Source organism: Neovison vison, chromosome 13, assembly GCF_020171115.1.
Source record: "Neovison vison isolate M4711 chromosome 13, ASM_NN_V1, whole genome shotgun sequence".
Lineage (NCBI taxonomy): Eukaryota > Metazoa > Chordata > Mammalia > Carnivora > Mustelidae > Neogale > Neogale vison.
Window position 1 is genome coordinate 118,488,412 of NC_058103.1, and position 12,646 is coordinate 118,501,057.

Genomic DNA, 12,646 nt, shown 5'->3' on the forward strand with positions numbered 1-12,646 from the left:
ATGTTTTCAAATAACCCATTTTAGGTTTTGTTATTAGTTTTTCACTATCATATGTTTTGTATTTTATTGGTTTTTGCTGCTTATTACTTCCTTTTTTTTTGGAATTAATATGCTATTCTTTCTAGCTTGAAATAGAGACTCTGATCATTGATTTTTAGCTTTTTGTTATTATGTCATTTTTATGGCTATACATTTTCCTTTAAGGATAGCTTTGGCTGCTGTATAAGTACTGATGTGTCATATTTTTATTATGATTCAATTGAAAATATTTTAAAATTTCCAATGTGACTTCTTTGATCTGTAAGTTATTTAGAAATGTAATGCTTAATTTTCAAACATACAAGGATTTTTCTGGTTATCTCTCTTTGTTACTTTTTATTTTTTGAAATTTACTGAGGCCTGCTTTATGACCCACGGTATCGACAGTCTGGAAAATAGCATGCACTTTAAAAGAATGTATATTCTACCATTGTTGAATGTTGGGTTCTGGATATGTCAAATATGTCAAATTTGTTAATTATGTTGTTCAAGTCTTCTGTATTGTTACTTAACTGTTTTTGTCTACTTATTCTGCCAGCTTCTTAAAGAGGTATGTTAAAATCTTCCATGATGCTTTTTTCCTATTTCAGTTTTTCTTTAGATGTTATTAGATGCACATTAAGAATTATTATAATTCACTAGTTGATGAACCTTTTCACTTATGAAATATCATTCTATCTCTAGCAGTAATCCTTGCTTTAAAGTCTGCTTTGTTCAATATTAATAAAGCTACCATTCTTTTATTAAATTTAGTTTAATTCCAACATAGTTATTATATAGCATTATATTAGTTCCAGGTGTATAGTATAGTGATTCAGCAATTCCATATATTACTCAGTTTGTTTCTTTTGTTTTTGTCCATTTGTTTTATTTCTTAAATTCCAAATATGATAAAATCATATGGTATTTGTCTTTCTCTATCTATAGTGGTGTTCCTTTTTTTATTCCTCATATTGGTTATTCTTTTGTTAATGTTTTCTTTTTTTAAAAAAGGATTTTATTTTTTAATTTACTTGAGAGAGAGAGAGCATGATTGGGGGGTGACAATGGCTAGGAACACTGACAGTCATAGTTTAATCCTGCCAGATATTGAAATGATTCAAAATTGGCTCTGTTTTTTTGTGAGGGCTTATCTATTTCTAGTTTACCCTTATTCTTGGGGTGAAACTTCCAGGTTTCAACCTAATGCCTGGTGGCCCTGGACAGATTTAGTTTCTGTACTTTTGCAAGTCTATCAAACCCTGCCAGTTTTTCTGTTTTGGCTGTATCTGTTGTAATTGCCAGGAGCCTCTGGGGCAAAAGCAGCCCTGATTGCTGGACTCACCTCTTTAAATATCTTATGTTCCCTGATCTTGCCGTATAATTGCTTGCTTCCTCACTTTTTTCTGGTGCTTTAAACAGATTTTTTTTTGGGGGGTTTCTCTCTTTATTATTATTTTTTTAATTTTTTATAAACATATATTTTTATCCCCAGGGGTACAGGTCTGTGAATCGCCAGGTTTACATACTTCACAGCACTTACCAAAGCACATACCCTCCACAATGTCCATAACCCCACCGCCCTTCTCCCAACCCCCCTCCCCCCAGCAACCCTCAGTTTGTTTTGTGAGATTAAGAGTCACTTATGGTTTGTCTCCCTCCCAATCCCATCTTTTTTCATTTATTCTTCTTCTACCCACTTAAGTCCCCATGTTGCATCACCACTTCCTCATATCAGGGAGATCATATGATAGATGTCTTTCTCTGCTTGACTTATTTCGCTGAGCATGATACGCTCTAGTTCCATCCATGTTGTCGCAAATGGCAAGATTTCATTTCTTTTGATGGCTGCATAGTATTCCATTGTGTTTATATACACCACATCTTTATCCATTCATTTGTTGATGGACATCTAGGTTCTTTCCATAGTTTGGCTATTGTGGACATTACTGCTATAAACATTCGGGTGCACGTGCCCCTTTGGATCACTACGTTTGAATCTTTAGGGTAAATACCCAGTAGTGCAATTTCTGGGTCATAGGGCAATTCTATTTTCAACATTTTGAAGAACCTCCATGCTGTTTTCCAGAGTGGTTGCACCAGCTTGCATTCCCACCAACAGTGTAGGAGGGTTCCCCTTTCTCCGCATCCTCGCCAGCATCTGTCATTTCCTGACTTGTTAATTTTAGCCATTCTGACTGGTGTGAGGTGATATCTCATTGTGGTTTTGATTTGTATTTCCCTGATGCCGAGTGATACGGAGCACTTTTTCATGTGTCTGTTGGCCATCTGGATGTCTTCTTTGCAGAAATGTCTGTTCATGTCCTCTGCCCATTTCTTGATTGGATTATTTGTTCTTTGGGTGTTGAGTTTGCTAAGTTCTTTATAGATTTTGGACACTAGTCCTTTATCTGATATGTCGTTTGCAAATATCTTCTCCCATTCTGTCAGTTGTCTTTTGATTTTGTTAACTGTTTCCTTTGCTGTGCAAAAGCTTTTGATCTTGATGAAATCCCAATAGTTCATTTTTGCCCTTGTTTCCCTTGCCTTTGGTGATGTTCCTAGGAAGATGTTGCTGCGGCTGAGGTCGAAGAGGTTGCTGCCTGTGTTCTCCTCAAGGATTTTAATGGATTCCTTTCTCACATTGAGGTCCTTAATCCATTTTGAATCTATTTTTGTGTGTGGTGTAAGGAAATGGTCCAATTTCATTTTTCTGCATGTGGCTGTCCAATTTTCCCAACACCATTTATTGAAGAGGCTGTCTTTTTTCCATTGGACATTCTTTCCTGCTTTGTCGAAGATTAGTTGACCATAGAGTTGAGGGTCTATTTCTGGGCTCTCTATTCTGTTCCATTGATCTATGTGTCTGTTTTTGTGCCAATACCATGCTGTCTTGATGATGACAGCTTTGTAATAGAGCTTGAAGTCCGGAATTGTGATGCCACCAACTTTGGCTTTCTTTTTCAATATTCCTTTGGCTATTTGAGGTCTTTTCTGGTTCCATATAAATTTTAGGATTATTTGTTCCAATTCTTTGAAAAAGATGGATGGTACTTTGATAGGAATTGCATTAAATGTGTAGATTGCTTTAGGTAGCAAAGACATTTTCACAATATTTATTCTTCCAATCCAGGAGCATGGAACATTTTTCCATTTCTTTGTGTCTTCCTCAGTTTCTTTCATGAGTACTTTATAGTTTTCTGAGTATAGATTCTTAGCCTCTTTGGTTAGGTTTATTCCTAGGTATCTTATGGTTTGGGGTGCAATTGTAAATGGGATTGACTCCTTAATTTCTCTTTCTTCTGTCTTGTTGTTGGTGTAGAGAAATGCAACTGATTTCTGTGCATTGATTTTATATCCTGATACTTTACTGAATTCCTTTACAAGTTCTAGCAGTTTTGGAATGGAGTCTTGGGTTTTCCACATATAGTATCATATCATATGCGAAGAGTGATAATTTGACTTCTTCTTTGCTGATTTGGATGCCTTTAACAAATGCTGATTTGTTGTCTGATTGCTGAGGCTAGGACTTCTAGTACTATGTTGAATAGCAGTGGTGATAATGGACATCCCAGCCGTGTTCCTGACCTTAGCGGAAAAGCTTTCAGTTTTTCTCCATTGAGAATGATATTTGCGGTGGGTTTTTCATAGATGGCTTTGATGATATTGAGGTATGTGCCCTCTATCGCTACACTTTGAAGAGTTTTGATCAGGAAGGGATGCTGTACTTTGTCAAATGCTTTTTCAGCATCTATTGAGAGTATCATATGGTTCTTGTTCTTTCTTTTATTGATGTGTTGTATCACATTGACTGATTTGCGGATGTTGAAGCAACCTTGCCACCCTGGAATAAATCCCACTTGGTTGTGGTGAATAATCCTTTTAATGTACTATTGAATCCTATTGGCTAGTATTTTGGTGAGAATTTTCGCATCTGTGTTCATCAAGGATATTGGTCTATAGCTCTCTTTTTTGATGGGATCCTTGTCTGGTTTTGGGATCAAGGTGATCTGGCCTCATAAAATGAGTTTGGAAGTTTTCCTTCCATTTCTATTTTTTGGAACAGTTTCAGGAGAATAGGAATTAGTTCTTCTTTAAATGTTTGGTAGAATTCCCCCGGGAAGCCGTCTGGCCCTGGGCTTTTGTTTGTTTGGAGATTTTTAATGACTATTTCAATCTCTTTACTGGTTATGGGTCTGTTCAGGCTTTCTATTTCTTCCTGGTTCGGTTGTGGTAGTTATATGTTTCTAGGAATGCATCCATTTCTTCCAAATTGTCAAATTTGTTGGCGTAGAGTTGCTCATAGAATGTTCTTATATTAGTTTGTATTTCTTTGGTGTTAGTTGTGATCTCTCCTCTTTCATTCATGATTTTATTTATTTGGGTCCTTTCTCTTTTCTTTTTGATAAGTCTGGCCAGGGGTTTATCAATCTTATTAATTCTTTCAAAGAACCAGCTCCTAGTTTTGTTGATTTGTTCTATTGTTTTTTTGGTTTCTATTTCATTGATTTCTGCTCTGATCTTTATGATTTCTCTTCCCCTGCTGGGCTTAGGGTTTCTTTCTTGTTCTTTCTCCAGCTCCTTTAGGTGTAGGGTTATGTTGTGTACCTGAGACCTTTCTTGTTTCTTGAGAAAGGCTTGTACCGCTATATATTTTCCTCTCAGGACTGCCTTTGTTGTGTCCCACAGATTTTGAACCGTTGTGTTTTCATTATCATTTGTTTCCATGATTTTTTTCAATTCTTCTTTAATTTCCTGGTTGACCCATTCATTCTTTAGAATGATGCTGTTTAGTCTCCATGTATTTGGGTTCTTTCCAAACTTCCTCTTGTGGTTGAGTTCTAGCTTCAGAGCATTGTGGTCTGAAAATATGCAGGGAATGATCCCAGTCTTTTGATACTGGTTGAGTCCTGATTTAGGACCGAGGATGTGATCTATTCTGGAGAATGTTCCATGTGCACTAGAGAAGAATGTATATTATGTTTCTTTGGGATGTTATGTTCTGAATATATCTGTGATGTCCATCTGGTCCAGTGTGTCGTTTAAGGCCTTTATTTCCTTGTTGATCTTTTGCTTGGATGATCTGTCCATTTCAGTGAGGGGAGTGTTAAAGTCCCCTACTATTATTGTATTATTGTTGATGTGTTTCTTTGATTTTGTTATTAATTGGTTTATATAGTTGGCTGCTCCCACGTTGGGGGCATAGATATTTAAAATTGGTAGATCTTCTTGTTGGATAGACCCTTTGAGTATGATATAGTGTCCTTCCTCATCTCTTATTATAGTCTTTGGCTTAATATCTAATTGATCTGATATAAGGATTTCCACTCCTGCTTTCTTCTGCTGTCCATTAGCATGGTAAATTCTTTTCCACCCTCTCACTTTAAATCTGGAGGTGTCTTCGGGCTTAAAATGAGTTTCTTGGAGGCAACATATAGATGGGTTTGTTTTTTTATTCATTCTGATACCCTGTGTCTTTTGATTGGGGCCTTTAGCCCATTAACATTCAGGGTAACTATTGAGAGATATGAATTTAGTGCCATTGTATTGCCTGTAAGGTGACTGTTACTGTATATTGTCTCTGTTCCTTTCTGATCTACCACTTGTAGGCTCTCTCTTTGCTTAGAGGACCCCTTTCAATATTTCCTGGAGAGCTGGTTTGGTGTTTGCAAATTCTTTCAGTTTTTGTTTGTCCTGGAAGCTTTTAATCTCTCCTTCTATTTTCAATGATAGCCTAGCTGGATATAGTATTCTTGGCTGCATGTTTTTCTCGTTTAGTGCTCTGAATATATCATGCCAGCTCTTTTTGGCCTGCCAGGTCTCTGTGGATAAGTCTGCTGACAATCTAATATTTTTACCATTGTATGTTACAGACTTCTTTTCCCGGGCTGCTTTCAGGATTTTCTCTTTGTCACTAAGGCTTGTAAATTTTACTACTAGGTGACGTGGTGTGGGCCTATTCTTATTGATTTTGAGGGGCGTTCTCTGAACCTCCTGAATTTTGATGCTCGTTCCCTTTGCCACATTGGGGAAATTCTCCCCAATAATTCTCTCCAGTATACCTTCTGCTCCCCTCTCTCTTCCTTCTTCTTCTGGAATCCCAATTATTCTAATGTTGTTTCGTCTTATGGTGTCACTTATCTCTCGAATTCTCCCCTCGTGGTCCAGTAGCTGTTTGTCCCTCTTTTGCTCAGCTTCTTTATTCTCTGTCATTTGGTCTTCTATATCGCTAATTCTTTCTTCTGCCTCATTTATCCTAGCAGTGAGAGCCTCCATTTTTGATTGCACCTCATTAATAGCTTTTTTGATTTCAACTTGGTTAGATTTTAGTTCTTTTATTTCTCCAGAAAGGGCTTTTATATCTCCCGAGCGGGTTTCTCTAATAGCTTCCATGCCTTTTTCGAGCCTGGCTAGAACCTTGAGAATTGTCATTCTGAATTCTAGATCTGACATATTACCAATGTCTGTATTGATTATGTCCCTAGCCTTCAGTACTGCGTCTTGTTCTTTTTTTTTTGTGGTGAGTTTTTCTGCCTTGTCATTTTGTCCAGATTAGAGTATATGAAGGAGCAAGTAAAATACTAAAAGGGTGGCAACAACCCCAGGAAAATATGCTTTAACCAAATAAGAAGAGATCCCAAATCGTGAGAGGGGAGAAAGGGATAAAAAGAGGTTCAAAAAAAAGAAAGGAAAAAAAAAAAAGGAATTAAAAAAAAGAAAATGAATAACGAAAAGTATGAAAAAGAAGAAATATATATATTAGATAAACTAGTTAAAAACGTTAAAAATGGGGGCTCCTGGGTTGCTCAGTGGGTGAAGCCTCTGCCTTCAGCTCAGGTCATGGTCTCAGGCTCCTGGGATTGAGCCCCGCATCAGGCTTTCTGCTCGTCAGGGAGCCTGCATCTCCCTCTCTCTCTGCTTGCCTCTCTGCCTATTTGTGATCTCTGTCTGTCAAAAAAAAAAAAAATCTTTAAAAAACGTTAAAAATGAAAAGGGTAAAAGTTAAAAAAAAATTTAAAAAAATTTAAAAATTTAGCAAAAGAAGAGAAAAAAATTACTTTAACTGCAAGACTAAAAAATCACAGGGTGAAAGCCATGAGTTCCGTGCTTTGCTTTCTCCTCCTCTGGAATTCTGCTGCTCTTCTTGGTATTGAAACCGCACTCCTTGGTTGGTGAACTTGGTCTTGGCTGGATTTCTTGTTGATCTTCTGGGGGAGGGGCCTGGTGTAGTGATTCTCAAGTGTCTTTGCCCCAGGCGGAATTGCACCACCCTTACCAGGGGCCAGGCTGAGTAATCCGCTCGGGTTTGCTTTCAGGAGCTTTTGTTCCCTGCGCGCTTTCCGTAGAGTTCCAGAGGACGGGAATACAAATGGCGGCCTCCTGGTCTCCGGCCTGGAGGAGCCGAGAGCCCGGGGCCCCACTCCTCAGTGCGCCCTCAGAGAACAGCTCCCAGTAACTCCCGTCTGCCTGACCTCCGGCCGAGCTCCGAGCTCACCGAGCCTGCGACCGGTTCAAGGTAACCCTGAACTGCGAGCCCACTGTCGGCTCTGTCTCTGCAGCCGGCTTTCTCGCTCCAATACCCGCAAGCTCTGCGACACTCAGACACCCCCGATCCTTCTGTGACCCTGCGGGACCTGAGGCCACGCTGAACCCGCGAGGGCTTCGCCCCGGTTTAGCCTCTGGAGCGATGTCCCTCTGCGGAGCAGACTTTTAAAAGTCCCGATTTTGTGCTCCGTTGCTCCGCCGCTTGCCGGGAACCGGCCCCTCCCCCCGGGGTCTATCTTCCAGTCGCTTTGGATTCACTTCTCCGCCCGTCCTACCTTTCAGAAAGTGGTTGTTTTTCTGTTTCTAGAATTGCTGTTCTTCTTCTCTTCGATCTGCCGATGGATTTGCAGGTGTTTGCACTCTTTAGATAAGCTATCTAGCTGATCTCCTGCTAGCTGAAGTAGTCTCAGCCTGCTACTTCTCCGCCGTCTTGACTCCTCCCCCCTTTAAACAGATTTTTAAAACATATTTTCTTTAGCTCTTACAGTTTTTCTTAAGTGCATGGTTGCTCTGAATTACCTAGCCCTTTATAAGCAGAAGGGAAGTTTATTTTTTTATTATTTAAAAAAATATTTTATTTATTTATTTTACAGACAGAGATCGCAAGTAGGCAGAAAGGCAGGCAGAGAGAGGGGGGAAGCAGGCTCCCTGCCGAGCAGAGAGCCCGATGCAGGGCTTGATCCCATCATGACCTGAGTGGAAGGCAGAGGCTTAACCTACTGAGCCACCCAGGTGCACCAGAAGGGAAGTTTATTATTCATATAATAGTTCAGTGCAGGTATTCAGTAATCAGCCTTTCACATTGTAATTCAGGGACCAACTCTTTTTTTTTTTTACTCATTTTCTAGAGAGTTCTGTGTTTGGATCATCTGCATCTGGCCAGTAAGTGGGAGAAAAGATAGACTATAAATAATGATGCATGAGATTTTCTTTTTAAGCCAGGCCTGGAAATGGCTTATCTTATTTTTGCCTATATTTTAGTGTGCAGAATTTAGTCATATAGCCATCTAGCTTCAAGAGCCCAGTAAGTATTATCTAGCTTTGTAGCAGGACAAAAATGGAGTGGTTTTAGTGAACATATTATTGTCTGTCACAGAAACTGTTATAATAATATATGTTTGACATGATGATGGCTCAGATTAGGGTATTAGTGGATTTACAGTTTCAGAATATATTTAGGACATAGAATTAGTAAGATTCGGTATCTGTTCTAACAGATCTCAAAACAGAGTAGCCCATACAAGGTTGAAGTTTATTTTTGTCCCCTGTGATAGTTTGGACAGCCTTAGTTCATCTAGTACTTGACTTTACCTTGAGAAAGATGTGAAACATCAGTAAGATCTGACAAGGTTATTGTAGGTTACTGTACAGAATTCCACTCCACATCCTATGTTAGGGAAATTGTCCCAGTTACTCAGTTTTCTCAGGTAAGTTTGTGGTTTGTTAAAAGTATGTATAAGTGCTCCCACTCTTAGAATTTTAATGTACTCCTGGTGTTCAGTGACCGGTAATCTTGTCTTTGAACTACTTAAAAATATGAGGAGTTTTTGCTTAGTTATTTAGAAAGTTGAAAAATCATTTTAAAAAAGAAGGGAAATTAGTTTTATGAGCAAGTAGTATTATAGGTGTATTTTGAAGAACTGTGAGAAGTAGTAATTTTAATGGGGGTGCAAACATTAAAATTTAATAAATAGTGCTTGAAACCAGTTTGGGATTATGAACGAAGTTGCTTAAAGTAAAAATTATTTAGATTTTCTAAGCCTTAGCAGATAGGTCAAAAAAAATTTTTTTTCCCAATCTAGGAACAAGTCTCAGAAATTATGCACTTAAATCTCAAATAATTCTTTAAGTGTTAAACACTTTAAGTGTTAAATTCTTTAAGTGTTAAAAACTTTAACTTAAGACTGATGGTTATGCTTTTTATTGAAACATTTAGTATTTGAACAAGCATCTGCAAAATCTCCTGATGGCACTAGGTGGCACACTGTGACTTTGGGATGCAAATAATGTATTTTGTTTAAGTCTCTTGGAAGAACCTAGATGAAAATTCTGTTTGAAATAGGTATCTGTAATGTTATGAAGTATCTCAGAGTCATTAATCGAATAGCAAACCCTGATGCTTAGATTAAAATGCTTAAACTATTGTATTTAAGTTACTACTGACATCTTTATAACAACAGGGTTATTAAAAATGACTAGTATTTGTCAGTTTATTGAAAAGAGTTCAGTATATTACAGAATGCACCTGTGATTTTATGGAAAAATGGTTTTCAGTCAGATATTGTAGTAAGGTGAATGTTACAATGTTTTTGCATGTGAAGTATTAGAATTAAGAATTAAAGTTTTGAGTTGGTGATATATTTTTCTTTGAATTTGTGTATGTGTATTGAATATAAAAGAACTAACTTTGGGTGCCTGGATGGCTCAGTTGGTTAGATGTCTGCCTTTCAGCTCATGATCTTAAGGGCCTGGGATGGAGCCCCATGTGGGGCTCCCTGCCCAGCAGGGACTCTGCTTCTCCCTCTGCACCCCACCCCCTAGCTTGTACACGTGCATGCTCATGCTCTCTCTCTCTCTCTCAAATAAATAAAAATCTTTAAAAAAAAACTGACTTTGCAAAATTTATGGTAGAATTGAAACATTTATAGAAGAATATTAGATTTCAAGTTTTCTGTTCTAGCGTTATAATAACATTGCTATCTTTTGATCACTTTAGTTCCTAGAGAATTATCACTTTATGAGGACTCTTGAATTAGAGAATAATGTATAGAATAATGAATTTTATAGATTTTATATGATTGCATAATTATCTGAAATTATCTGAAAAAGAGCTGAAAAGTAGGCCACCTATTTAAACTTGTTCATCTGGACTGTAAGGAATAGTGATACTTCTTGCTTAAAACAATGTTTTGGCATGGAGCACTGGGTGTGGTGAAAAAACAATGAATACTGTTTTTCTGAAAATAAATAAATTGGAAAAAAAATACCATCAACTGGTAAAAAAAAACAAAAAACCAAAAAACCAAAAAAACAAACAAAAAAACCCAATGTTTTGGTAACTTAAATGATAGATGCCAACCTAAGTTAGAGCTAATAATCACTGGGAGATGTGTTTATTCCAAAAAAAGGAGATTTTATAGTGTTAACTTGATTGAAAAATATGGGAATAGAGATGATTCAAGAATTTTGCACAGGGTGGAGCTGGAATAGTGGTCACAGATTAATGAGTTTCAGCATAAACTTATGAATTAGATAAGTAGATGCCATGTGGCTATCCAGGATAAGGTCAGAGGAATGAAGGAATGTGGGGGCAGGTATTTATTTTAAAGATGTGAAAGTTAAGTTCTGGCTGCTTTCACACAAAAAAGTCATGATTGACTAGTTGTCACAGAAACTGTATGACCTGCAAAGCCTAAAATAAAAAGTAGTTATCTGGCCCTTTGTGGAAGTTTGCTGACCCAGGCTCTAGAGTATAGTGCCTTTTTTCTTTTCTTCAAGTCATGCTCCTTGTCAGTAAGTTACTTTGAGAATAATGTGTTGCTTTCTTTCACATATTCCCCAATAAACAAGCACTTAAAATCAACCAGTAAGTGAGGAGCACCGAAAACGGAACAGAAGGAGTAACATCTTACAAGGGAACAATGTAATCACATTGAAAGGGGTGAGGATGAGAAGAACCAACTTAAGTCATTTTGGGGGAAAAAATCCAGTACTTTGGATACTGTAATGCTAAAGATAAGAACTGTATAGAAATGTTGTGATCTTGTTAATAAATGCTGTGGGTTAGCAATTCTGAAACTATGTATGTATTAGAACTGAACAGATAAGTAAATATATTTTAGGTAATGAGAACCGCGTTTCTGACTGGCAGAGAAAGAAATTACAAATAAGGGAAAGGCTAAAATGAACCTGTGTGTAGGACTGAAATCCGAGGGATCAGACCTGTTGCTGTGTAAGTGGTGGTGCTGAAATGTGTACAAAGCAGTATTGTGCTTCTTAGGGCATGTGTTCAAACTGTAGATTGTATTTATTCTTGAAAGAATTTGTTTATTCTTTTTTTTTAGAATTTGTTTATTCTTAAAGTTGTAAAACTAGTCTTTTCAGAAATAAAAAGATCTGTGACTTAAGTTTCTTTTTTCTGTTTAACTACCTATTCAATCCTAAATTAGTTTTAAGTGTTGCCTTTGTGAGAAAATGTGAGAAACAATTAATTTGTCAGCCAAATATATTTTATATGTTGACTAATCTAATAATCTAATATATATTTTCTGTATATAGGCATCATTCCAGCGCTCCAATAGTCATGACAAAGTTAGGAGAATAGTTGCAGAGGAGGGTCGTACAGCAAGAAATCTGATAGCTTGGAGTGTTCCTCTAGAAAGCAAAGATGATGATGGTATGTATTTTTAAGCTGTTTCATTTTTGTTTTAAATTTAGGAGGGTACATTTAGTCTTAAACAGTAGATAGATCCAAAACTTTATGATTTGAACTGTTGGGCAAATTAGCATACATGAAATAAGAAATAACTTTTTTATTGCTTTTTTAAAAAAGATTTTATTCATTTATTTATTAGAGAGAGGAAGTATGCATGAGGGGGGTAGGGAAAGAGGGAGAAGGAGAGTGAGAATCTCAAGTAGACCCCGTGCTGAGCAAGAAGGCCCCATATGGGTCTTGATCTCATGGCCCTGAGATAATGACTTGAGCTGAAATCAAGAGTTGGACGATCAACTGACTGAGCCACACGGGTGCCCCTTTATTGCCTTTTTTTCTTAGATAATATACAAATGGTTTTATGAAAGTGTTAGTTCTGCTGTTTCACATAGGAACGAAGGTAGGTTTGTTATGATTGGCAAATTAGTTTTCTTTTTTAACTTATAGGAGATTGAGATTTTTTCTTTTATTAAATTCTAATAAAAATAAACAGGTTTTAAAAAATTACTATATTCACCACAGTTAGTTACAGGTTAATGTTTTAGGAAAAAAAAGAGTGTATTTCTTGAGTTGTTATTATTTGAACTAGAAAAAATACCTTTTTAGTCCTTTTACTTTCATGGGTAGGATCATTGTGAGCACTGCCTAAAT

At 37.1% G+C, this 12,646-nt stretch overlaps 1 protein-coding gene across 2 annotated transcripts in view; it reads left to right on the plus strand.

Annotated features, from left to right (window-relative positions):
- Window positions 1-12,646, plus strand: part of SCAPER (S-phase cyclin A associated protein in the ER) — a 569,517-nt gene that overhangs the window by 19,205 nt on the left and 537,666 nt on the right. For both annotated transcript variants that reach the window (XM_044231262.1, XM_044231263.1), the window contains exon 3: window positions 11,842-11,959. In XM_044231262.1, the coding sequence (XP_044087197.1) occupies window positions 11,842-11,959 (118 nt within the window). The remainder of the gene's footprint in view (window positions 1-11,841; window positions 11,960-12,646) is intronic.